General features: G+C 43.0%; 1 protein-coding gene across 4 annotated transcripts in view; it reads left to right on the forward strand.

Moving 5' to 3' along the window:
• The window catches only part of LOC126273306 (uncharacterized), a 1,028,036-nt gene that overhangs the window by 727,583 nt on the left and 273,302 nt on the right, over nt 1–27,151 (forward strand). The window contains exon 1 of one of the 4 annotated variants that reach the window (XM_049976866.1): nt 11,272–11,320. The exons of the other annotated variants lie outside the window; for them this stretch is intronic. Coding sequence (XP_049832823.1) covers nt 11,287–11,320 — 34 coding nt within the window. The 5' untranslated portion in view covers nt 11,272–11,286. Of the gene's footprint in view, nt 1–11,271; nt 11,321–27,151 lie in introns of those variants that run through there. 4 annotated transcript variants of the gene reach the window in all.

A 27,151-nucleotide genomic window follows, 5' to 3' on the forward strand; every position in this document is an offset into this window, starting at 1 on the left:
ACTGATTGGCGACTCCATAGGGTGCTGTGTGCACAACGACCATATACGTGAAATTAGAGAGAAGGTCAGCGTTGGCCGTAATATTGATGGTTTGTCGATAGCAAAATCGATGGTCACTTTGTGAATAAACCATCCCAGATATGCTCAATAATGTTCATGTCAGGGGAGATTGGTGGCCAGCAGAAGTGTTCAAACTCAGAAGAGTGTTCCTGGAGCCACTCGGTAGCAATTCTAGACGTGTGGAATGCCGCACTGTCTTGCTGGAGTTGCTCAAGTCCGTCTGAATGCACAATAGACATGTGCAAGTGATCAGACAGGATGCTTAAGTACGTGCCACCTGTCAGAGTAGTATCTAGACGTATCAGGGGTCACATATCACTCTAATTGCCCACGTCCCACACATTACAGGGCCTCGACCAGCAGCTGAAATGAAGGGTCCATGGATTCATGAGATTGTCTCCAAACACGTACACGTCCAACCGCTCGACACAATTAGCAACGAGACTCGGCCGACCAGGCAACATGATTCCAGTCATCAACAGTGCAATGTCGGTGTTGACGGGCCCAGGGGAGGCGTGAAGTTCTGTGTCGTGCAGTCATCAAGGGTACACGAGTGGGCCTCCGAAAGCTCATATCAAAGATGTTTCGTTGACTGGTTCGCACCCTGATACATGTTGAAACCCCAGTATTGAAATCTGTCTTCTGTCATTTCCTGACATTCACGGTACACTCGTAAAAAGGTCGTACGGCAAAATGCCCACTTCATCGCTACCTCGGAGAAGCTGTGTCCCATCGCTTGTGCGCCGACTGTAACAGCAGCACGTTCAAACTCACTTAAATCTTGATAACCTGCCATTGTAGCAGCAGTAACCGATCTAACAACTGCGCCAGACACTTGTTGTCTTATATAGGCGTTGCCGACCGCAGCACCGTATTCTGCCTGTTTACATATCTCTGTATTTGAATATGCATGCCTATACCAGTTTCTTTGGCACTTCACTGTATATCAGTCTTTTTTCATTTTAATACGACATAATTTCATGCGCAGGAGGAAAAGCGTAAGAAAATGTAGGAACTCTGGACAACAATAGTACATCAGTAAACCCAGAGATGGCCACTGTAAACGTGGCCGAAACGTTAGTTTCATCAAAAAAAAAAAAAAAAACAGCACTCCGCCTTCAGGCCACATCTGGCCCATCGGGACCATCCGACCGCCGTGTCATCGTCAGCTGAGGATGCAGATTCGAGGGGCGTGTGGTCAGCACACCGCTCTCCCGGTCGTTACGATGGTTTTCTTTGACCGGAGCCGCTACTATTCGGTCGAGTAGCTTCTCAATTGGCATCACGAGGCTGAGTGCTCCCCGGAAAACGGCAACAGCGCATAGCGACCCGGATGGTCACCCCTCCAAGTGCCGGCCACGGCCGACAGCGCTTAACTTCGGGGATCTCACGGGAACCGGTGTCTCCACTCCTCCAAGGCCGTTAGTTTGATCAATGATAACATTTTCGTTCTCTTAAATATGTCGCAGAAAACTTTCATGTTAAGGTCAAAATTAATTAATCGCTCATAACATTTCAGGTTACAGCTACTGAATGAAAATCGGGGTGATCCCAGATGCTTTTGATCATTCCCGCAATTGAATGTCCCGGTAGATTAACGAAGTAGTAAGGATCGAACCCGGGTCAAAGGCTGAACAGTCTAGATCGCTGTCGTCTACGCTAAGACAACAACTAATACCAGATGTACCGGGTGATCAAAAATTTAGTATAAATTTGAGAACTGAATAAATCACGGCATAATGTAGATAGAGAGGTACAAATTGACACAAATGCTTGGAATGACACTGGATTTTATTAGAACAAAAAAAAAACCAATAGTTAAAAAAATGTTCGACACATGGCGTTTCATCTGATCAGAATAGCAATAATTAGCATAACAAATTAAGACAAAGCAAGGATGATGTTCTTTACAGGAAATGCTTTAGTCGAGGAATAATGTTGTGAACAGCACTGTAAAGCATGTCCGGAGTTATGGTGAGGCATTGGCGTCGGATGTTGTCTTTCAGCATCCCTAGAGATGTCGGTCGATCACGATACACTTGCGACTTCAGGTAACCCCAAAGCCAATAATCGAACGGACTGAGGTCTGGGGACCTGGGAGGCTAAGCATGACGAAAGTGACGGCTGGGCACACAATCATCACCAAACGAAGCACGTAAGAGATCTTTTTACGCGTCTAGCAATATGGGGTGGAGCGCCTCCTTTCTTAAACATCGTACGTTCCAGCAGGTGTTTATCAGCCAGGCGGGGGATGAAGCGATTCTGTAACATATTGGCGTACCTCTCACCCGTCACGTTAGCAATTTTGCTGTCCAGCGCCATCCGTCGGACATTTTGTGAATTTTTTTTCTAATAAAACCCCATGTCATTCGGAGCATGTGTGTCAATTTTTACCTCTCTATCTACATTATTACGTGGTTTATTAAGTTTTCAAATTTATTCTGACTTTTTGATCACCCGGTACATGGCGGGCCGCTTGAATCTGCGCGCACAACAACCAGATTGACTAACTTCAATGTAATTAACTCGGAAGCGGTGCAACGTGTGGAGTATTGTTCTTAACAATTAATTCTCAGCACAACCCACTCTGCAGTATCCCTAAAAACTGTTCAAACTATTTCTGAGCACCCTGTATGTCACCACGCAGCTACGTTTGCTTCTGTGCCATTTCGAAAAGCACGATATAAATCTTGCAGTCTGTATCCAACAAAACGAGCGATCCGCCCGTAGCTCAGTGGAGAATGCCGATAACTCCCCAGATCAAAGCGGCGGCGTTATTCACTTTGCTGCTGTATCGGACGTCAGCAGTCACCTACTTTGCGCCGGCGTGTGCACGCCTGCAGACGCTCGGATGCGCCGTTTCTCCATTCTAGAATACGTTAAGGGGCCGACAGGAATAGCCGGGCGGTCGCTTTGGGAGCGGGCGCGCTATTTAAAGGGCGCATCGCCTCTCCAAACTTAACAATAGTCCGCCGGCGGCGGCTGGCGGTGTCGCCTTGCCGTTGGCTGCCGCCCCGGGGGCGTGTTGCGCGTGTGTCCCGCGCGCGACTCAAAGCAGCGAAGGGTCGCAGGTGCTCGCCGTGCTCACTGGGAAGCGAGCGCCCAAGGCTGACACGTGACGTCCACCGGGGAGCCGCGCGCTTCTGCGAGGCCCGCCGACCGTCGACACGACGGCCCGCTCTGCCGAAGGTTGCGCCGACATACGACTGGTTCTACTATCTTGTCCGTTGCTTTTGAGTGGTGCCGTCCATGCGAGTATTTCTCCTTCGGCCCTCATTAGCACGTCCTGTGCGTCAGAGATAACAGTGACGTTCGTCGACTGTGTTCCACACGACGTAGATTTCTTATTTCTCGGAAGAATATCTTTTTGTACGAGGCGTGTTTTTGAAGTAAGTACCGTTTTGAAATTAAAAAAAGACGTGCCAAGATTTCTTAATAATTTTATTTGTACATGAAAGCCTGTACTCTACGCACTGACGCTATTACTGATTCTTCCTTGTTTACGTTGTGCACTGAGTGTTTAAGATGCCTCCGATAATCGTGAGTCTCGCCGACTGTGAAGTACGGGCTGTTATAAGATTTCTTGGTGCTAAAGGCCTGACACTGTTATTCTGTCAGAGACAACAAAGGACTTGGAAGAGCAGTTGAACGGAATGGACAGTGTCTTGAGAGGAGGATATAAGATGAACATCAACAAAACCAAACCAGGGTAACAGAATGTAGTCGAATTAAGTCGGGTGATGCTGAGGGAATTAGATTAGGAAATGAGACACTTAAAGTAGTAAAGGAGTTTTGCTATTTGGGGAGCAAAATAACTGATGATGGTCGAAGTAGAGAGGATATAAAGTGTAGACTGGCAATGGCAAGGAAAGCATTTTTCAAGATGAGAAATTTGTTAACATCAAGTATAGATTTAAGTGTCAGGAAGTCGTTTCTGAAAGTATTTGTGTGGAGTGTAGCCATGTATGGAAGTGAAACATGGACGATAAATAGTTTGGACAAGAAGAGAATAGAAGCTTTCGAAATGTGGTGCTACAGAAGAGTGCTGAAGATTAGATGGGTAGATCACATAACTAATGAGGAGGTATTGAATAGAATTAGGGAGAAGAGATGTTTGTGGCACAACTTGACTAGAAGAAGAGATCGGTTGGTAGGACATGTTCTGAGGCATCAAGGGATCACCAATTTAGTGTTGGAGGACAGCGTGGAGGGTAAAAATGTAGAGGGAGACCAAGAGATGAATACACTAAGCAGATTCAGAAGGATGTAGGTTGCAGTAAGTACTGGGAGATGAAGAAGCTTGCATAGGATAGAGTAGCATGGAGAGCTGCATCAAACCAGTCTCAGGACGGAAGACCACAACAACAACAATAAAGGCCTAAAAGCTATCGATATTCATCGTGAGATCTGTGCAGTTTACGGAGTAAACATTGTGAGTGATGGAATGGTAAGAAAGTGGGTGAGAGCCTTTAAACAAGGCCGCACAAATGTGCATGATGAACAACGGAGTGGGCGTCCTTCGGTCGTTAATGAAAGTTTGGTGCAGGAAGTTGACAATAAGTTGAGAGAAAACAGACGCTTTACGATTTCCTCCTTGCGGGATGACTTTCTTAATGTTTCTCGTAGTGTTTTGTATGGCATTGTGACCGAGCACTTGAATTACCGAAAATTGTGCGCACGTTGCGTACCGAAAATGTTAACGGACGTTCACAAAACCAAATGTTTAGACAGTGCATTGACTTTCCTTGAGCGGTACCACAACGACGGTGATCATTTCTTAAGCCAAATTGTTACGGGCGATGAAACATGGGTGGCCTACGCCACACCAGAATCAAAGCAACAGTCCATGAAAGTTGAACAAGGGCATCGTCTTGATGCAAGACAATGCCCGTCCGCATGTGACGAATCAGATCAAAGACCTCATCACATCTTTTCGATGGGAAACTCTAGATCATCCTCCGTACAGCCCCGATCTTGCGCCCAGAGACTACCATCTGCTCCTGCACTTGAAGAAACACCTGGGCGGTCAGCCTCTTCAAGATGATTACGAAGTCAAAACAGCGGTGATGCAGTGGTAAACAAGTCAGGCGGCAGACTTCTATGAGGAGGGTATTCAAAAACTGGTACAACGTTATGACAAGTGCCTTAATATTGACGGAAATTATGTAGAAAAGTAGATTAATGTACTGACTTTCACGTAAAAATAAAATTATTGAGATATCTTAGCACCTCTTTATTTAATTTCAAACCAGTACTTACTTAAAAAACGACACTCTGCGTCGTATATCTCATATAATAGCATTATTACACAGGGTGTATCACAAAGAATCATCCGATTTTGCACGTCTATAGTTCTGAAACAAATAAACATGTACAATGAATTCTGTTTTTTTTTTTATGAACGGGAAACCCAAAAAGTTTTTTGGTACCATTTCATTTCTTCTCCATCGAGAAGAAATAAAAACTTTGAGTTTTGCCGATGACATTGTAATTCTGTCAGAGACCGCAAAAGACTTGGAAGAGCAATTGAACGGAATGGACAATGTCTTGAAAGGAGAATATAAGATGAACATCAGCAAAAGCAAAACGAGGATAATGGAATGAAGTCGAATTAAATCAGGTATGCTGAGGGAACTTGAAGTAGTAAATAAGTTTTGTTATTTGGGGTGCAAAATAACTGATGATGGTCGGAGTAGAGAGGATATAAAATGTAGACTGCCTGCGGCGAAAAAAGCGTTTCTGCCGAAGCGAAATTTGTTCACATCGAGTATGGATTTAAGTGTCCGGACGTCTTTTCTGAAAGCATTTGTATAGAGTGTAGCCATGAATGTAAGTGAAACATGGGCGATAAACAGTGTAGACAAGAAGAGAATAGAAGCTTTCGAAATGTGGTGCTACAGAAGAATCCTAAGGATGAGATGGGTAGATCACATAACTAATGAGGAGGTATTGAACAGAATTGGGGAGAAGAGGAGTTTGTGACACAACGTGACGAGAAGAAGGGACCGGTTGGTAGGACATGTTCTGAGGCATCAAGGGATCACCAGTTTAATATTGGAGGACAGCGTGGAGGGTAAAAATATTGAGGGAGACCAAGAGATGAATACACCAAGCAGATTCAGAAGGATGTAGGTTGCAGTAGGTACTTTGAGATGAAGAAGCTTGCACACGATAGAGTAGCATGGAAAGCTGCATCAAACCACTCACTGGACTAAAGACCACAACAAACAACAATCTTTTCAGAGGTGTCCAATATGCCCCCCGTAAGACGCACGGCTTGTGTCAATGCGGTATTCAAATTGTTCCCACACTGCAGCGAGCATGTCTTGAGTTACGGTTTACACAGGTGCTCTTATGCGATGTCTCACTTCACTCATTGTTGTTGGTAACTGAATCACATGAACAGGGTCTTTTATAATCCCCCACAAGAAATAATCAGACACAGGTTGGAGGTCAGTAATGTAAGGCTGACTCATTTGGTCCAGTACGACCGATCCATCGCTCAGTAATCCTTTGATTTAAAAGTTCCCGCACTTCCAGATGCCAGTGTGGCGGTGCCCCATCCTGTTGGTAAACGAAGTCGTTCGAATCAGTGTCCAACTGTGGGAAAAGAAAGTTCTCAAGCAAGTCCAGATATGTGCTTTCTGTAACAGTGCTCTCAGCAAAGAAACATCGACCATATACCTTTTACCGTGAAATTACACAAAACACATTAAATTTTAGAGAGTTCCTCTCATGTTGTACGACTTCATGTGGTTGTTCCGTCCCCATGTTCTCATATCATGACGGTTCACCTTTCCTTTGGAATGTGCCTCATCGCTAAACACTAAGCGTGGAAGGAAACTATCATCATCCATCCTGCCAAGAACGAAATTGCAGAGCTCCACACGTTGTTGTTTGTCACCTTCATGGACAGCTTCCAGTTGAATTGTGTATGGTTTCAAGTATAAACGTCGACGCAACACACGCCAGACGAATATCGGGGGCATTTTGAGCTGTCGAGCTGCACGGCGAACGGATTTCTTCGGACTCCTCGTGAAACTACGGCTGATGCGTCCGACGTCTGTCAGACACTTTGTGACGGCCCGGCGATTTGCCTTTACACAAACAATCTGTTTCTCGGTATTGTTCATGCCATCGTCTAATACTCTGTGCTGTAGGAGGATCCACACCGTACCTAGTACGAAAGTCACCCTGAACAGTTATTGCTGACCCGCACTGCGCAAAAACGTAGAACACCAAACTCTGCCTGTTGTTCCGACACCATTTTTACTAGAACTGAAGTGGGCGCAGACTGCTGCCACCTAGCGGGAACCATGTAAAATTCGAGAGTTTGCTCTTTCCAGCAGTACGTTGTTCACGTACGTACCTCAAATAACATAATATTTATGATTTTTTAAAAGTCGGATGAGACTTTTTGATACACCCTGTATTATGTTATGAGACATAAGATGCTGCTGTGTTTGATTATATTGTTTGTTAGAACAGGCGTATTTGGGTGTGATCGCCATCTTCAGGTTATCTGCGAAAAGTGCACAGTTTGATACAATGTTCCAAATTTTATAGTATTATTATTGAACGCATTATCAAACTATTATAGAATCATAGTTTACTACTTACATCAGGTGGTCTTGGTATCCACATGACATCGATGTCTCTATTTCTGCCACACGATTGTACAAGTCTGGTCGTTTGATGCTGTTGGAGCTACAGAATATCTTAAACTTCTTGGTGTAGCAGTTGTTTGTGTAGCAGTCGAATTACGAAGGTTTACTTCATAACGAAGTTTCGTGTATTGACAGTTGAGTCAGCGATGTTACATGGTTATAGGCTGTTTGCTCCTATGGTATTCTGGTAGGTCATATCCTTGTATACCAGCCATACTATACTGCTTGTACGATTCGTGTTTATGTGGTTCTACGGTCATAAGTAATTTAATCCTATTACTTTTTATGGAATTGGCTATGTCGGAAAGTACTATGGTGCGCAAGGTTTGTATCAATTTCTCGATGTTGTTTTCGTGAATATATGCTTTCCACTGGTTATTTTTAATTTCGTGTTAACTTACCAAAAAACTAAGATATGACCTACAGAATACCGTAGGTAAACAACCTCTAACCATGTAATATCGCTGGCTCAACAAAGCTGTAATTAAACTTCATTACGAAATAAACTTTCACAATTCGACAACTACACAATAGCTGCTCCAACGAAAAGTTTAACATCCACTATAGCTTCAACAGCGCCAAAGGATCAGCAGCAACTGAGACATCGATGCCATATGGATATCAAGACCACCTGATGTACTTGGAAAGCCATAAATCTGTAGCACGTTAAATTATGTACTTAAAATAACATCTATATTATAGTCTTTGGTGAGGGGCCGTCCCATAATGAAAATCGTATGCCGTGTGATGCGTTTTACACAATTCTGCACGGTCCTTTAATAAACAAAACACGAGTTTACCGTTTGTCTCGCTAGGTTTATTACTGAATCGCTTATTGCAGAAAGGCAGCTTGTTCGAAATTCAAAAATTTCCGTTTCTTTATGATTTTAGTTCTTAGGGGGTCGGTGCATCGCTTTCCGCAAAAAGCAAACCTGTTGTACGATAACACGATTCCCGCAACGCCGACAGTTTTCCGTCTACTGCAGATAGGGAACTAGTCCGGGACATGGTGGTGGCGCTGCACCGCTAGTTTGCGAACTACGCTTTGCTGTTTTACAGGCTTGAGCTGAACCTCTTTGAGTTGTCTCAGGTTACGTTCTTGGTTCAAATGGCTCTGAGCACTATGGGACTTAACGGCTGAGGTCATCAGTCCCCTAGACTTAGAACTACTTAAACCTAACTAACCTAAGGACATCACACACATCCATGCCCAAGGCAGGATTCGAACCTGCGACCGTTGCAGCAGCTCGGCGACAGCGGCTGGCATTACTGCCTCCCGCATACTTCTCGCGAACTGACCACAACGAGAAAGTCCGAGAAACTGGAAATCTTACGGAGTTCTGCCGACAATTACTCATCCCACACACCAGTTGCGAGCGGAACAGGGAAGGGGAAACAGACAGTGGTGCCAAAAGTACAGTTCGTCCCACACCGAAAGGCGGTTTGAGGAGTATAGTTGTGAATGTACCAATGGTATATGTTTAAAGCAGAATGTTTTTGACGTAACTAGCACAATTGATACAGAGTGTATGAATTCTATAACTTTACCTGTTTGTCTTTTTCTTCGTATAAAGTTCTTGGTCTCCCGAGCGTTGACGGTTGCTTGAGAGAGTACGCTTCTCTCTTCACCAGTGTTGAAGCGATCACAATCTGTCTCAGTTCCAGTTCAGATCCCAATATTGTCAAGCTTTGATAATCGTCTACGACAGATGTCCCGTTTAACCAAGAATATTGCTTTAAAACTTAAGAAGAATGGAATGCTCTGTCGTCGACGAACTCACTAGACACGGAGCTCAGAACAGAATTAGGGAGGGAATGGAAAGTAAATCGGCCCTGTGCTTCTCAAAGAAACCATTCCGGCATTTGCCTTGAGGGATTTAGGGAAACCGCAGAAAACATATATCTGGATGGCTGGACGAAGATTTGAACTTGTGTTCTCCTGAATGTGAATCAAAATGGTTCAAATGGCTCTAAGCACTATGGGACTTAACATCTGAGGTCATCAGTCTCCTAGACTTAGAACTACTTAAACCTAACTAAACTAAGGCCATCACACATATATTCCCGAGGCAGCATTCGTACCTGCGACCGTAGCAGCAGCGCGGTTCCGGACTGAAGCGCCTAGAACCGCTTGGCCACAGCGGCCGGCCGAATGCGAATCCGTTGTGTTACCACGATACCACTTCCCTGTTTTGAAAGCGAGCTGAGTATAATTTCTCCGCGCGCAGTGTGAAAAATGACTGCCATCTTGCAACCTTTTTTACTAATTTTAACTAGTTCTCTGATTCTTCTTTTCTGCCTTTATTGAAAGCCAGTCCTTTGGTAGAGCGAGATGTCAAACTACTGTCTGCAACTCGGGGAGTTCGGTTCCCGATTTCAAGTTTCTGTGTAATGTATAAAAACAATACGCTGAGTATAACAGCTTGACGCTTAAGATTTATCTTAATATTCTGTTTTACAAAACTTTTTTGTTTCGTTATGTTACTGATTTCGACATCCGTTCTTATTTCTCATAAGGACTGATGTTTAATTTCGTTCGTTAACTAGATTAGGTTTGAGTAGTTTATCTCCGACACGCAAATCTAAGTTGTTTAACACATCACGTCATGAGTCGCTACCAGACGGATCCACAGTGTGTGATATAGTGAATCGTGGCGAAAAGTTTTTAATTTGGATTCAACATTTTATGTTCTACATATGTATACATATAATTTGCACTTATTTATACCAATACATCAAATTTTACTATGAACTGACATGTAAATTCACATCGGAAGACATAAATAAAACCATTTTGGACAAAGACTGCTGAAAACAGAATAGTAAAGATACTTTAGTGTCTGCTCATAGCGCATTCACTTTTTCAGTTATATTACGGATTGATCTTAAACAATAACAATTCAATTTGGATTCAATTGAAGTCATTTCACATGAAAAATGTATTGTTACGTAACTTAAATTATTTTCTTTTTCGTAGTTAAAATTTCGGTCATACGAGAAAACAACTTTCGAGTACCTAGAAGTATTGTTAGTGTATGTCTAAATTTTAGAAATTGTGGTAAAATATAATCTTTGTAAATGTGTTTCTTATCAAAGAAATTTTAGCTTCCACGTAGTGGAGATATGAAAAAAAAGAAAGTACAACAAACAGCAATGGAGACGTGTGTGGCAACGATTCGTAACAAAAGACTATCCAGACTGAATGAAGGGGTTTTCTTTTTGTTTCGTGTCGATGATCCTGCTTAATGCAGGCCCGATTCTTTAGCGTCCGCTTGGCAACTGAATGCCCGCACGTTGCATACCGGCAGTTTGCCAGGACTGCCGTGCGAACCGCGTTTGAAGCCACCTTCCTGCGTGTTCCGAATACCTGTGTGATGCGTACTTGAAGAGTTAATGAGGGAACCCCCAGCATTTGATCAACCGTACGCGCGGAAGCGCAACCAGCCACGTCGGCGTACGTCAGTTGGATACCTCGATTCGAAGAAGCTGCAGCTCGCTTCGTGTGACTGCAATGTGCGACAACACGAGATCCTATGTTTACATCTATCCCCTAAGGACCATGACACTGTGTGGAGCCGCGCTATTCGTTACAGGTAAGTCTAGCCTGAACTTAGCTTGGCATTTCAGTGGTGAAATGCTACAATCTAGTTGCTACCTGAGTGTCGATGACCACAGGGTGGTCCACAGCTAGTAAGTGCATGCTGGCAAAGAGAACAGCAAGGTGCCGTGTCATTGTTTGGAGAGGGTACAGGAGGAACTACTCGCACACAATGGGCAAATCGCAACTTCTTTTTGTGCTCTTCTGTTTGAGGACTTGTTTCACGTAACTCTCCACGCTACTTTATTCTGCAAAACTGCTGCGACGTACACCCATCTGAACCTAGTTACTATAGCCAAGCTATGATCTCCTCCTACAGTTTCTACTAGCTACACATCTCTCCATTACCAAATGACGCTTCCTTGATGTCCCAGGTTGTGTCTTATCAGCCCACCGCGTCCACTAGTCAAGTTGTGCCATACACTTCTTTTTTATACTGTTCTCTTCAATAGTTCCTCAGTACTTATGCGATGCAGCACGTAATTCTGAGCATTCTCCTGTATCGCCACATTTCTAAAGCTTCTATTTTCTTCTTTCCTGTACTCTTTGTCGTCCACACCTCACTTCGTACAAACCTACACTGCAGACAAATACCTTCAGAAAATACTTCCTAACGCTTAAATTTATATTTGATGTTCACAAATTTCTCCTTTTCACAAACATTATTCTTTGTATTGCCAGTCTTCATTTTATATCCTCTAATTTAATCATCATTGGATACTTTACTACGCATGTAGCAAAACTCATCTGCTACTTTTAGTGTCCCATTTGCCAATCTAATTTAGTCAGAATCGCCTCGTTTAAGTCGAGTACATTCGATTCCTCTTGTTTTCCCTTTGTTGATGACCACCTTGTAAACTCAAGACAGCATCCATTCTGTTCAAATGCTCCTTCAGTTCCTTTGCCGTCCCTGACAATTACTGTCTCATCGGCAAACATCAAAGCTTTAATTTCTTCTGCCTTTCCAAATTTATGCTGAGTTCCTTGGCAGCTTGTGCAATGTACAGACGCAGTAATATCCGGGATAGGCTACGACCGTGTCTCTTGTGAAGTTTCACTTTTCTTTTATATTCTTCCACTCTTGTAACAGCTATTTGGGTTTTAATCAAGTTGCGGATAACATTTAGCTGCCCATACTTTAGCACTGCTGCCTTCGTAGTTTGAAGGAGCAGCTACTTCTCAGCCAAGTATCTCCTCAATTGGCCTCATAAGAGCTGAGTGCACCCCGCTTGCCAACAGCACTCGGCAGACCAACACGGTGACCCATCCACGTGCTAGCCCAGCCCGACAGCGATTAACTTCGGTCATCTGACGGGAAGGCGGTGAAGGCGTTAGCAGTTGTTATCATGAATAATGCATATAACTTTCATCGTCTGATAAGAAATATTTACGGAACAAGTCAAATACACCCTTAGTGTACATCACGTAGAGTAGTTAAAAGAATTGTCGTCCTTCTAGCCACGCACTTTCCTTGACCGAGCTATATGTGAGAACGCTCACATGTTTGGAGACGGAGTGAACATATTGTACCGAATAAGTTTACCAAAGCCAAATTCTCACGTAAATTCTTCGATGGTTTAACAGTTTGCGACTGATAAGCCGTTTTCAGTAGACCATGGATAACTCTTTGTCTCAAGCTGCGTCAGAATATGAGGGAGTCACCATTTACATGAGAACTCTACCATCTTCTTCCTCACAATCTGAGACCAGTAATTACTCATGCGCTACTGAAGGTGACTTACCGTTCTAAACCGCAGTAACAATCTAAGAATGTACTTTTGGATCTAGCTGCAGTAACCTTTGTTACGTTAATATGCTTTGCTGCTGTCCATCAGTAACATGACTAACATGAACGGGTAAAGACAATGTTTAGCCTTGGAAGTAACCTTATGGACTGTAGCGAGGGAGTGGGAAAGGTCAACTATGTTGAAAGGCAAAATAGCTTGTACTGGTTTGTATAGCTATCAGGCTACTACATGTTCGCCTGAGTTAGTAAAGAAAGCAATAGTGTACCTGCATACCAACGCCAGCGAGAAAGAGTGGAGTAATTATGTCACTTCTCTCAACTTTGCAACGTGGGGCGTAATACACCACAGTTTCCATCTCTTGGTAACTTGAGCTGTTCCGTATAATGGCACAACCTTAGTGTGTCTGAAAACGGCATAGTACTTAAATTAGTTTAGCACATATAAAATAAAGAGCCAAGGAGAAATTTGCATATCGAATTAAAGTTCAGGAAAAAATTAAAGCTTTGGGTTTTCCGATTATGTTGTAACTTTGGCAGGGACGGCAACGTACTTAGAAGAGCAGTTGAACTCAACAGATAGCGTCTTGAAACGAAGACATCAACAAAAGCTAAACAAGAATAATGAAACATAATAGAATATAATGTGGCGATGCTGGATGAATTAAGAAGTGAGACTTAGGAGTAGTAGCTGAGTTTTTCTGTTTGGGCAGCAAGATAACTGATTAATGTCAATGTGTGCAGGCTGGCATTAGCAAGAGAAGTTTTTTAGAAAATGAGAAATTCGTTAACACCTAATTTGAATTTAAATTTTAGCAAGTATATTCTGACGGAATTTGTGTGGAGTGTAGCGTTGCCTTACAGAAAGAACAGTTCAGATAAAAAGAGAATAGAAGTCTTATGAATGTGGTACTAAAGAAGAATGCTGAAGATTAAAAGGGTAGATTGAGTTAAGTAGTGAGGAGACACTAATCCGAAATAGGCAAAAAAGTAATTTATGTCACAACCCGAATAAAAGAAGGGATCGCTTGATAGGACACTCCCTGAGGCATCATGGAAATGTCAATTTGGGAGTGAAGGGGAGTGTGGAGGGCAGAAACTGTAGAGGGAGACCAGGGTTCGAGAACAGTAAGCGGGTTCAGAAGAATGTAGGTTCCAGTTGTTATGCAGAGATGAACAGGCCAGCGTGAAGAGTTTTCATACCGATAACAACAACAACAAAAACTGACAGGTAATGGAGGAACTAAAGTCTTTCAGGCTAACTGAAGTACAACTATCTCAGGGGTGTCAGGGTGCGCTGTCCACGTTCCTAGAATTTTGCTCCAGAGCGCTTGAGTATCCTTACGGGGATACCCTATTGTCGCTTAATTTATTGCTCCATATTTCAGGTTTATCTAAGATTCTACACTGCGTTATTAGCTTTCCTAAGACGTATACTGTAAAAAGATTCAGTGTAAATATTTTCTTAACACTGAGGACGTATGGGGGCCGACAAAGCTATAGCTGGTCTCCTTTGAGGCGTCCTTCCAGAACAGAACGCGACACAGCGCTCCAAGTGTAAAATAGACGTCCACCTAAGAAATATATCCCTAAAGTCTGAAAAATCTCGATTTTCAAGCTGCTCAAAATCGAATAAAAACTTTGAACTTTCGAGAGCTGTCTCCGACATCGTCATCAGGATTAGAAGTACTGTCTAAACTATTTGCTCTTGGTAACGATGGTGAAGGCAGCTGTCGAAAGCTCGAGGATTTTATTCGATATAAAACAGCTTGAAAATCGATGTTTTATTCTTCTAAAGCATGAATACGAACCACGAGGTGAAGAAACGCTGACATAACAAACTCTTTGAACTATAGTGCGGAAAAATGTTCTCGAAACGGAAACAATGTTTTGACGAGCTGTCTTTTCTTTAGATAATAACGGTCACTGACGAAACTTTACTCCTGGATTTCTGATGGCGTTTCCCTCTGTCTTTGTACAATTGCCAACATCTATAATAAGCACCAACGCTTGGCACAGATCTAAGCATATTAATATTGTTGTCCGCCATGAGAACATCTGCGCATTTTCTTGGATGGAGTGCAAAGAGAAAAGGGATGCTGTTCAGAACGGCGCGTGTCGTGATTCTGACACACGATTCCTCATGCTGAGGGTAATTACCCGCTTAGGGGTGAAACTAAATTTTCTGAGAGGTAGATACAAAAGAGCTCGATTGTGTTTCGATCACGAAACTAAATTTATTTTTAAAGAGCTTTTACTTTAATCGCTATCTCGTAATATTGTAGTACTGGTACTCCAGAGCGCTTGAGTATCCTTACGGGGATACCCTATTGTCGCTTAATTTATTGCTCCATATTTCAGGTTTATCTAAGATTCTACACTGCGTTATTAGCTTTCCTAAGACGTATACTGTAAAAAGATTCAGTGTAAATATTTTCTTAACACTGAGGACGTATGGGGGCCGACAAAGCTATAGCTGGTCTCCTTTGAGGCGTCCTTCCAGAACAGAACGCGACACAGCGCTCCAAGTGTAAAATAGACGTCCACCTAAGAAATATATCCCTAAAGTCTGAAAAATCTCGATTTTCAAGCTGCTCAAAATCGAATAAAAACTTTGAACTTTCGAGAGCTGTCTCCGACATCGTCATCAGGATTAGAAGTACTGTCTAAACTATTTGCTCTTGGTAACGATGGTGAAGGCAGCTGTCGAAAGCTCGAGGATTTTATTCGATATAAAACAGCTTGAAAATCGATGTTTTATTCTTCTAAAGCATGAATACGAACCACGAGGTGAAGAAACGCTGACATAACAAACTCTTTGAACTATAGTGCGGAAAAATGTTCTCGAAACGGAAACAATGTTTTGACGAGCTGTCTTTTCTTTAGATAATGACGGTCACTGACGAAACTTTACTCCTGGATTTCTGATGGCGTTTCCCTCTGTCTTTGTACAATTGCCAACATCTATAATAAGCACCAACGCTTGGCACAGATCTAAGCATATTAATATTGTTGTCCGCCATGAGAACATCTGCGCATTTTCTTGGATGGAGTGCAAAGAGAAAAGGGATGCTGTTCAGAACGGCGCGTGTCGTGATTCTGACACACGATTCCTCATGCTGAGGGTAATTACCCGCTTAGGGGTGAAACTAAATTTTCTGAGAGGTAGATACAAAAGAGCTCGATTGTGTTTCGATCACGAAACTAAATTTATTTTTAAAGAGCTTTTACTTTAATCGCTATCTCGTAATATTGTAGTACTGGTACTCCAGAGCGCTTGAGTATCCTTACGGGGATACCCTATTGTCGCTTAATTTATTGCTCCATATTTCAGGTTTATCTAAGATTCTACACTGCGTTATTAGCTTTCCTAAGACGTATACTGTAAAAAGATTCAGTGTAAATATTTTCTTAACACTGAGGACGTATGGGGGCCGACAAAGCTATAGCTGGTCTCCTTTGAGGCGTCCTTCCAGAACAGAACGCGACACAGCGCTCCAAGTGTAAAATAGACGTCCACCTAAGAAATATATCCCTAAAGTCTGAAAAATCTCGATTTTCAAGCTGCTCAAAATCGAATAAAAACTTTGAACTTTCGAGAGCTGTCTCCGACATCGTCATCAGGATTAGAAGTACTGTCTAAACTATTTGCTCTTGGTAACGATGGTGAAGGCAGCTGTCGAAAGCTCGAGGATTTTATTCGATATAAAACAGCTTGAAAATCGATGTTTTATTCTTCTAAAGCATGAATACGAACCACGAGGTGAAGAAACGCTGACATAACAAACTCTTTGAACTATAGTGCGGAAAAATGTTCTCGAAACGGAAACAATGTTTTGACGAGCTGTCTTTTCTTTAGATAATAACGGTCACTGACGAAACTTTACTCCTGGATTTCTGATGGCGTTTCCCTCTGTCTTTGTACAATTGCCAACATCTATAATAAGCACCAACGCTTGGCACAGATCTAAGCATATTAATATTGTTGTCCGCCATGAGAACATCTGCGCATTTTCTTGGATGGAGTGCAAAGAGAAAAGGGATGCTGTTCAGAACGGCGCGTGTCGTGATTCTGACACACGATTCCTCATCCTGAGGGTAATTACCCGCTTAGGGGTGAAACTAAATTTTCTGAGAGGTAGATACAAAAGAGCTCGATTGTGTTTCGATCACGAAACTAAATTTATTTTTAAAGAGCTTTTACTTTAATCGCTATCTCGTAATATTGTAGTACTGGTACTCCAGAGCGCTTGAGTATCCTTACGGGGATACCCTATTGTCGCTTAATTTATTGCTCCATATTTCAGGTTTATCTAAGATTCTACACTGCGTTATTAGCTTTCCTAAGACGTATACTGTAAAAAGATTCAGTGTAAATATTTTCTTAACACTGAGGACGTATGGGGGCCGACAAAGCTATAGCTGGTCTCCTTTGAGGCGTCCTTCCAGAACAGAACGCGACACAGCGCTCCAAGTGTAAAATAGACGTCCACCTAAGAAATATATCCCTAAAGTCTGAAAAATCTCGATTTTCAAGCTGCTCAAAATCGAATAAAAACTTTGAACTTTCGAGAGCTGTCTCCGACATCGTCATCAGGATTAGAAGTACTGTCTAAACTATTTGCTCTTGGTAACGATGGTGAAGGCAGCTGTCGAAAGCTCGAGGATTTTATTCGATATAAAACAGCTTGAAAATCGATGTTTTATTCTTCTAAAGCATGAATACGAACCACGAGGTGAAGAAACGCTGACATAACAAACTCTTTGAACTATAGTGCGGAAAAATGTTCTCGAAACGGAAACAATGTTTTGACGAGCTGTCTTTTCTTTAGATAATGACGGTCACTGACGAAACTTTACTCCTGGATTTCTGATGGCGTTTCCCTCTGTCTTTGTACAATTGCCAACATCTATAATAAGCACCAACGCTTGGCACAGATCTAAGCATATTAATATTGTTGTCCGCCATGAGAACATCTGCGCATTTTCTTGGATGGAGTGCAAAGAGAAAAGGGATGCTGTTCAGAACGGCGCGTGTCGTGATTCTGACACACGATTCCTCATCCTGAGGGTAATTACCCGCTTAGGGGTGAAACTAAATTTTCTGAGAGGTAGATACAAAAGAGCTCGATTGTGTTTCGATCACGAAACTAAATTTATTTTTAAAGAGCTTTTACTTTAATCGCTATCTCGTAATATTGTAGTACTGGTTGCATAAGTTACGAGCAATCATATTTTTTCATTGATAACATTTGCAAACATGTTGGACATGGCAGCGATCACAGTGAACAGTAATAAAATGTCATACAGAACAGTCTCGATCGGATAACAACACTTTTATTTATAAGTGGTGACCGTTCTCGACCCGTTGTCGATCATCCATGAAGAGTGGAGCCGATGGTACGGAGCAGAAACAGTGAGTACCACTCGCTGATGTTGACTGCTCACCAGTGGGTGCTATCCACAATTCCTGTTCCATACCATCGTATCCACGCATCACCGGAGGATCCATATCGGGTCGAAACCGATTATCTCTTGTGAACGAAAGTGTTCTTATGCGTTCAAAACTGTTCTATATAAGGTTTTCTTACATTATTTCAATTACTAGCATCAACACACGATACAGTGGAGCGTAAGTTACGTGCTCTGAAACCCAAATGTATTACGGACAATCAAATGAAAACGAGACAGAGGAAAAAGTAAGTAAAGCGTTTATTACTCGTATTGCAAAAACAATTGCCATAACTGTGAGAAAAGACGGCCAGCGCGTTCATGGAAAATTGTTTGAGGTCGCCTAGAATGGTGACCCTCGCGTGCATCTCTTCGTCCGAACCAAATCGACAGCAACGAATGTCTTTCTTGAGGGCTCCAAAAACACGGAAATCGCGTGGCGAAAGATGGAAACTGTATGGAGCATGTGTAAGGGCTACCCAGAGAAACTTGTGCAGCATAGTCGAAATAACCTTGGCAACATGTGGGCGGGCGACATAACTATGTAATGCACAGTACACTGAAGAGGACCCACAACTAATTATAGTAATAATCATGATAATAATAATAATAACAATAATAATTCTTGTTATTATTAGTGGGAGTAGTAAGATACAAAACATTAACAGCTAGAAGTCTTCCAATTTCTGCCATTTCAGAACTACGGAGTTCAGCAACAAAGTGATTTACACACAGTAAGCATAGCGCACAAATTTCACTTCGTTGGTTTTATATGGGGGTGCAGGGGTTGGGTGATGGAAGCGTCACTAGGGGGAGGTCTGGTACAGGGGAAGCACGCTTTGTAACAAGTGTCTACCCTCAGAGCGATGAGTTAGCTTTCTTTTCTGAGGAGTTGTGTATAAGCAGCATTCCGAATGCAGTGAAATTTGCTTCATTATCCTGTAAGAAAGGTTTTTGGAAATAAGCACTGCCAACAGTATCATTGACTCATTAGTCCTGTCGGGAAGGTCACAGGTCGTAGTAATAGACGGAAAGTCATCGAGTAAAACAGAAGTAATATCCGGCGCTCCCCAAGGAAATGTTATAGGCCCTCTATTGTTCCTGATCTATATTAACGACACAGGAGACTACCTGAGTAGCCGTCTTAGATTGTTTGCATATGATGCTGTCATTTACCGTCTTGTAAAGTCATCAGATGATCAAAACGACTTCCAAAATGATTTACATAAGATATATGTATGGTGCGAAAAGTGGCAATTGACCCTGAATAAAAAAAGTGTGAAGTTATTCACATGAGCACTAAAAGAAATCCTAATTTTCGATTACGCGATAAGTCACTCACATCTGAGGGCTGTAAATTCAACTAAATACTTAGATATTACAATTATAAATTATCTAAATCGGAACGATCACATAGATAATATTGTGGGTACAGCAAACCAAAGACTGCGATTCATTGGCAGAATTCTTAGAAGGCGCAACAGGTCTACCAAAGAGACTGCTTACACTACGCTTGTGCGCCCTATTCTGGAGTATTGCTGTGCGGTGTGGGATCCGCATCAGGTGGGACTGACAGATGACATCGAAAAAGTACAAAGAAGGGCAGCTCGTTTTGTAATATCGCGCAATAGGGGAGACGGTGTCACAGATATAATACGTGAATTAGAGTGGCAATCATTTTAAAAAAGGCGTTTTCGTTGCGACGGGATCTTCTCATGAAATTTCAATCACGTTTTCTCCTCCGATTGCGAAAACATTCTGTTGGCACCCACCTACATAGGGAGAAATGTTCGTCACGATAAAATAAGAGAAATCAGGGCTCGCACAGAAAAATTCAACTGCTCGTTTTTCCCACGTGCCTTTCGAGAGTGGAACGGTAGACAGACAGCATGAAGGTGGTTCATTGAACCCTCTGCCAGGCACTTTATTGTGAATAGCAGAGTAATCACGTAGATGTAGATGCAGATGTTGTTCGTGGTTAATACAACACCTACAACTGCGCAAAGAAAAGTATTTTTCATTCTAAAAATTAGCTGTGGGCTAGTGTTGATGGTGACAGGAGGGGGCGTGATACTAGCTGATGTCTGATGGCACTCGGCAGTAACAGTCACAGAAAGGTTGGAAACCACTGTCTCTACCAGAGCGTGGCTAAGCCTACTGCACTTCGTAGCACTGAGAATGTTTCACTGCACTGCTCCCAGTTCCCCTCCTAGAAGTTTTCCAAGCGCTCCTTGCGTCGAAGACTGGGTAATTTCGTAAACATTGGTTGGGCGTATATACCGGATATGCTACTTAATCTCTGATTACGTCAGCCGTTATTCGATCTGACTGCGAGCGGCGCTTTGTTCTGCTGTGCATCTGAAGTGAATCGTCGGGAGCTCCCTGTAATCGGGTTACGTCTCCATAATTTCCGTGGCCATCTCATTAGCTTCAACTTACAGTGTAGTCGACTGGAACTGCAACCGCTCGGAATACGACTGAATCATTTCGCAACCTCCATCGAGAATCGGGTATACAATCATACTTCAGTGACCCTTTCAGATTTCACTGGCGGACAGGATTGACATTTTATTCACACAGGTCTAAGAACTATTTTGACGATGGCAGATGGATCACAATTACGAAAGCCCAACGGTATGTTACTCAACTCATCGCACTTGATTGTAAGTAGAACGCAATTGTCATAGCTAGAAATCTGACATACAGAGCTTCCACAGATATTAATTTATTTATCACCATCTCCCCATCCATTTCTTCACTTCAGGACGTCGCTCTATTTATCTTCCTACCCACACACCCCACTCTCTCTCTCTCTCTCTCTCTCTCTCTCTCGTTCACACATATATCACACACACACACACACACACACACACACACACATATATATATATATATATATATATATATATATATATATATATATATTGTCTCTTCCCATTCTGTCTCTTCATCGTCTAAATCTATTTTTCAGTCTGTTATGGGATAACACGCTGCAATTTTAACTAGACACAGCGCATTCTGAATCCCAGTACGGACGTCGCGATCTAGACTATCTACATTTTCCTTCTAGGCCACCATCTGCGCCACAACAATGCTATCGCAGTTATTTGACGAACTTCAGAAAGTACACAATAGTTTTCATACTGAAAGATCGATGAGCGTATGGGTTGTAAGTACCAACGTAATCTGGCGAAGTAAACGGAAAGAAAGAGGGATAGTCCCACAATTTTTAATTACCACCTTCCAAAAATAAAACTTTTTTTTTTGCGTGTCTGTGTCTCCAGTTCTGGAACACATGGAAATCCCCGCGGCACAGTACCGTATCACGCCGCTAAATGGCCCGAAACAAAACTGTGCAGCCCATATTCACTTTATCCCTGGGTCGTATCATTTTGTTTTTTCTCCTCTAGCGGCGTCCTACTGTACTACAACGCAGCAATTTAGATGTGTACCAGGATCTCAGACGTACCTACAATATGATAATTGCAACTTTATGCCTACCTCTTGTGAAGCTTAGGACCCTTTATCAAGTCTTTACACTCTATAGAGAGATTGTGGCACAAGAATCTTATGAAATAAATGTTTGCTGCTGCACAATTTATTAGTACTTACTTTCTTACTCCTGCACAATCTCCGTCCTCTCTTCTTTGCTTGCAGCCTTGGCTCTCCATCTTCTAACTCCCATTCTTCTCAAGTCCTGCTGCACGTTGTTGAGCCATCTGGTCCTTGGTCTGCACCTTGTACGGCGTCCACCAGGTTTTCCTTTGAAAAGTTTTTTGATTGTGCTGCTCTCCACCATTCTTTGTACATGTCCTAACCGACGTAGTCTACTACTCTTTATTTCTGTCACAATATCTGATTTGTTGCACAACTCTCTGATCTCCTTATTATTTCTGGTGCGCCGAAAACCCATTCATTCACTGGCCCGAAGATTTTCCTAAGTATCTTGCTTTTCCATCTCTGCAACAACTCCTCATCATTTTGCGTCACTATCCAAGTCTCCGAACCATACGTCACCACACGTCTCACTACAGTACGATACACTGTCAGCTTCAGACTCCTACTAAGGCTTCTTGTTTAAATACTTAAATCACTGCGGAGTAGCTCCTGTTACCAGCTGTAACCCTAGAATGCAATTCTTCTCTCATATCATTATTCACAGTTACCAGTGACCCAAGATATTTAAAGCTCTCTTAGCGCTCATATTCTTTCCCATTCAAACTCATGCTTCTTTCTCATTCACTATACCTTTTTCTAGTTGTCAGCATACACTTACTCTTTGACAGATCAATTGTCAACCCCATTTCCTCTCCATATCTATCTAATTTTTCAAGATTTTCTTCCAGGTCCTATTTTCTCCTGGATAATAAATCAGTATCATCTGCATATGCAAGAACCTACCTCACTCTATTCAACAGTGTTGCCCCAGGATTGCAGCTTTGTGTCTTTCGCATCGCCCTCTCCAAGGCGACATTAAACAGAATAGTGGAGAGCACATCACTCTGTCACAATCCTTGGTTAATTTCAAATGTCATTGGTAAAGTGCCCTCAAACTTTAATTATTGTGACAAGTGAAAATTGTGCAGGACCGGTGCTTGAACCCGAATTTCCCACTTCACGCTAGCTTAACCACATCGGCTAACCGAACACTCCTCCGGAACCGACTCAAATCTCCACATGCCACTGAGTGTCCTCGCCCTCCACTCGCACAACTGCTGTGATTCCTGCACTGGGAGACTCTTCATCATTATTGTAGCGGCCTCTGTAGGTATGTGTTACTACTTGTAATGTCTGTGTTTTTCGATGTACTGTACAGTGTCCTTCAAACAGCATACTTGTGTGAAGGACGTAACATAGAACACCAAAAAATACAGACACTGCAAATACTACAGTCATCTAACTGCGTAGCGCTACTGCTTGGGCATATGTCAAATATGCTGTAAACCTCAGTGAGTCACTACTGTCTATTTTAAAAATTTTACTGCTGTTGGCCATTTTGAGTTATCTTCTACATAAAAGTCTGTATGATTTTTTCTATCTTGAAAATTCAAATACGAGAGACTTCTTTTCCAGTGATGCTGTGTAGGACAGACATATATATATAAATAATTTTTACTGTTGCAGTCACTTTTTACTAATATTTAATAGCACGATGTGTTTCGGCAACATGCTACCAGTATGAGGTGCATTACAGTTACATGTGCATTAATCTAAAATGTGAGTTTCTTGTCGTAGTTTTCCTTTGACGTTGTACTACGGAGTACACAGTTAACGACTCGATTAAGGATGTAGATGACTGTTCCGTCTGATAGCCTATGACGCAGCCACCTCCGTGGCTCGTGCGTAGACGGTCCATGGTAGGAAGTTCTTGAGTCATTGGTCCTGAATACAGCACACGGCTTTCTAGCGCCACACAGGAACTTCCCTGTTTACAATAACGTACAACTTGTCACCAAATACGATCAGTCCTTTTCTTAGAACTTAGGACAGTGCGTCAATCTTATTCAGTTTCTTCAATAGGCCCGGAAACGACTCGAAGACAAGTGCGTCATACGTTACACTGATATGAATCTGAGTAGGCTATAGTTAGCTTAGAAAGACCGCAAATCACTAAACAACCCGTTTGATCGGAAGTTTGTTTTTATCCGTTTCCTTTAATTTCCTCAACTACGCGCGCTACCATTAGTCCCCTCACTAGTCTCTATCATTCCACACCCATGTAATTTTTTATATAGCTACTTCTTTCACATATACTTCTTTATGGCACGTGGCGAAAGGAAAATCGTTAATATCGATGGTAATGAAAAGTCTGAACACTTAATTTGCAACCATTGCACATTTTCCGCGCAATTCTCTGTCGGAGTTCTGGATTTTATAATACTTTCCATACCTAAACGTTATTCGTCATTCCAGATATTTGTCCTCCTTTGAAGTTTTTTGATGCAATACAGAAAACAGTATTTGACACTAGCTTCACTGTCGGTTACGAGGGGCGTTCAGTAAGTAATGCAACACATTCTTTTCTGCAAGCAGTCTGGTTTTATTCTGAATTCCAATACACCATATCATTACCCATTTTTTGCCTAAAAATCCCTATTTTTCAACATTATCTCCATTCAGTGCGATGGCTTTACGCTCCCGTACTGGGAGGGCCTTATGCCCGCATGGTACCACTCTACTGGTCAACGTGGGAGCCAATGTCTTGCTGTACCAATAAACTCCCAATGATCCACGTACTGCTTCCATCCGAGTGCATCCTTCATAGGGCCAAACAGATGGAAATCTGAAGGTGCGAAATAGGGGCTGTGGGATGGATCAAGAAGAACAATCCAATGAAGTTTTGTGAGCTCATGTCAGGTGCGCGAACTTCTGAGAGGGCTTGCGTTGTAATGGAGAAGAAGTTCGCTTTCACTTTTGTCGGGTCGAACACGCTGAAATCGTTTCTTCAGTTTCCTGAAGGTAACACAACACACTTCAGACTCGATCGTTGCACTATGAGGGAGGACATCAAACAGAATAAAGAGTCCCAGCAGACCATCACCATGAGGATGCAGCATTGAACTATTTATTCGGAGGAGAGGTGATGTGGCGCCACTACATGAATTACCGTTTTGTTTCCGGTTCGAAGTGATGAACCCATGTTTCATTGCCTGTGAAGACGTTTGCCAAAAAAATGTCACAATCATCCTCGTAACGCGCAAGCAATTCCGCACAGATAGTCCATCGTTGCTCTTGATGGTCTTCTGTTTGGCGGCGAAGAACCCAGTGGCCACACGCCTTTGAGTACCCCAACAGGTGAACGAGTGTGTCAGTACTACCAACAGAGATGTTCGGCTGCGCAGCGAGATGTTTGATTGTGATCCGACGATCACCTCGAATAAGTGTGTCCGCAGGTTTCAACATTGCAGGAGTCACACAGGTGTATGCGGCCGGCCGGCACGCGGTAGATCGGACAGGTTCGCGCGACCTTGTTGCGATGATGACAGACGCCTCGCCCAACGACTCACCGTGCTTTTGTTCACTGCCAGGTCTCCGTAGACATTCTGCCAGCGCCTATGAATATCTGCAATGCTTTGGTTTTCACCCAGTAGAAACTCAATGACAGTTCGCTGCTTGGAACGCACTTCCATTGCAGACGGCATTTTGATGGCTGCGTATAGCGCCGCCACCTATCGGGACTTCATGAAACTGTACGTGATGAAGCGGGAATATTCCTCAACGTCCCACATCAAACTCCGAATTTTTTCAACCAAAGTGGGTCAAGAAAAAAAATGTGCTCTATTACTTATTGAATACCCTCGTACTTATTTGAGAACTTTGTCTAGTACCGAATCACCACTAAATTCTGTCGATTTGAGGAAATAGCTACTTTGAGGAAAAACTAACGCTATCTTTCTCGCAGTTCCAGTAAGAGCTTGTGCTCTGTGGCGACGCCCATGTTTATTCTGGAGCTGACTGCTTCTTCGGCTTTCCAAATTTTGCCTCATTGTCGCATTGCCATGACACTGGGGGCCAAACAGCACAATAACCCTGCGTTCGGTGTGGGACGGCGATGAGGTAGGTGGACTGCTCTAGCCTGATGTGGGGTTGTGAAGCACAGAGGACTACGGTGGGGCGAAGCCTCTCCGTCGTTTCTAGGTCCCCGGTTTAATACACAATACACAATACGCACCCTTCGTTTACACATAGGCGACAATACTCATGGCATACCTCCTAATATCGTGTCGAACCTCCTTCTGCCCGGCACAGTACAGCATGTCGACGTGGCATGGGCTCAATAAGTCGTTGCAAGTCCTTTGCAGAAATACCGAACCAAGCTGCCTCTGTAGCCGTCCATAACTGCGAAAGTGTTGCCAATGCGCGATATTGTAGTGCACCAACTGTCCTCTCGATTACGTCATACAAATTTTCGATGGGATTCATGACGGGCGATCTGGGTTGCCCGATCATTCGCTTCAATTCTCCAGAATGTTCTTCAGACGAATCACGAACAACTGTGGCCCAGTGACAAGGAGCATTGTCATCCATAGAAATGACATGGTTGTTGGGGCTCATGAAATGCATGAGTGACAGCAAATGGTCTACTCCAGTCAATGGTCGTCTCAAGTGGACCCGAGCAACCAGACCATTCCATTTCAACGCAGATCACACCGTTACGAGGCCACTGTCAGCTTGAGCAATCTCTTGTTCACAACTTGAATCTATGGCTAGTGGAGTCTGCGCCGCACTCGAATCATACCATCAGCTCTTACCAACTGAAATCGGGACTCTTCTGACCAGGCAGCTGTTTTACAGTAATATAGGATCCAACCGACATGGTCACGAGCCCAGGAGAGGCGCTACAAGCGATGTCGTGCTGTTAGCAACACTACTCCTGTCGGTCGTCTGCTTCCATAGCCCTTTAATGCCAAATTTCGCCACAAATTTCGCCACACTGTCATAACGGAGACGTTCGCCGAACGCCCCACATTTATTTCTGCGGTTATCTCACGTAGTGTTGCTTGTCTGCTAGCACTGACAACTCTACGCAAACGCCGCTGCTCTCGGTCGTTAAGTGAAGACCGCCGTCCGCTGCGTGTTCTATGATGAGAGATAATTCCTGAAATGTGGTATTCTCGGCGTACTCTTGAC

The sequence above is a fragment of the Schistocerca gregaria genome, chromosome 1, assembly GCF_023897955.1.
Source record: "Schistocerca gregaria isolate iqSchGreg1 chromosome 1, iqSchGreg1.2, whole genome shotgun sequence".
Taxonomy (NCBI): Eukaryota; Metazoa; Arthropoda; class Insecta; order Orthoptera; family Acrididae; genus Schistocerca; species Schistocerca gregaria.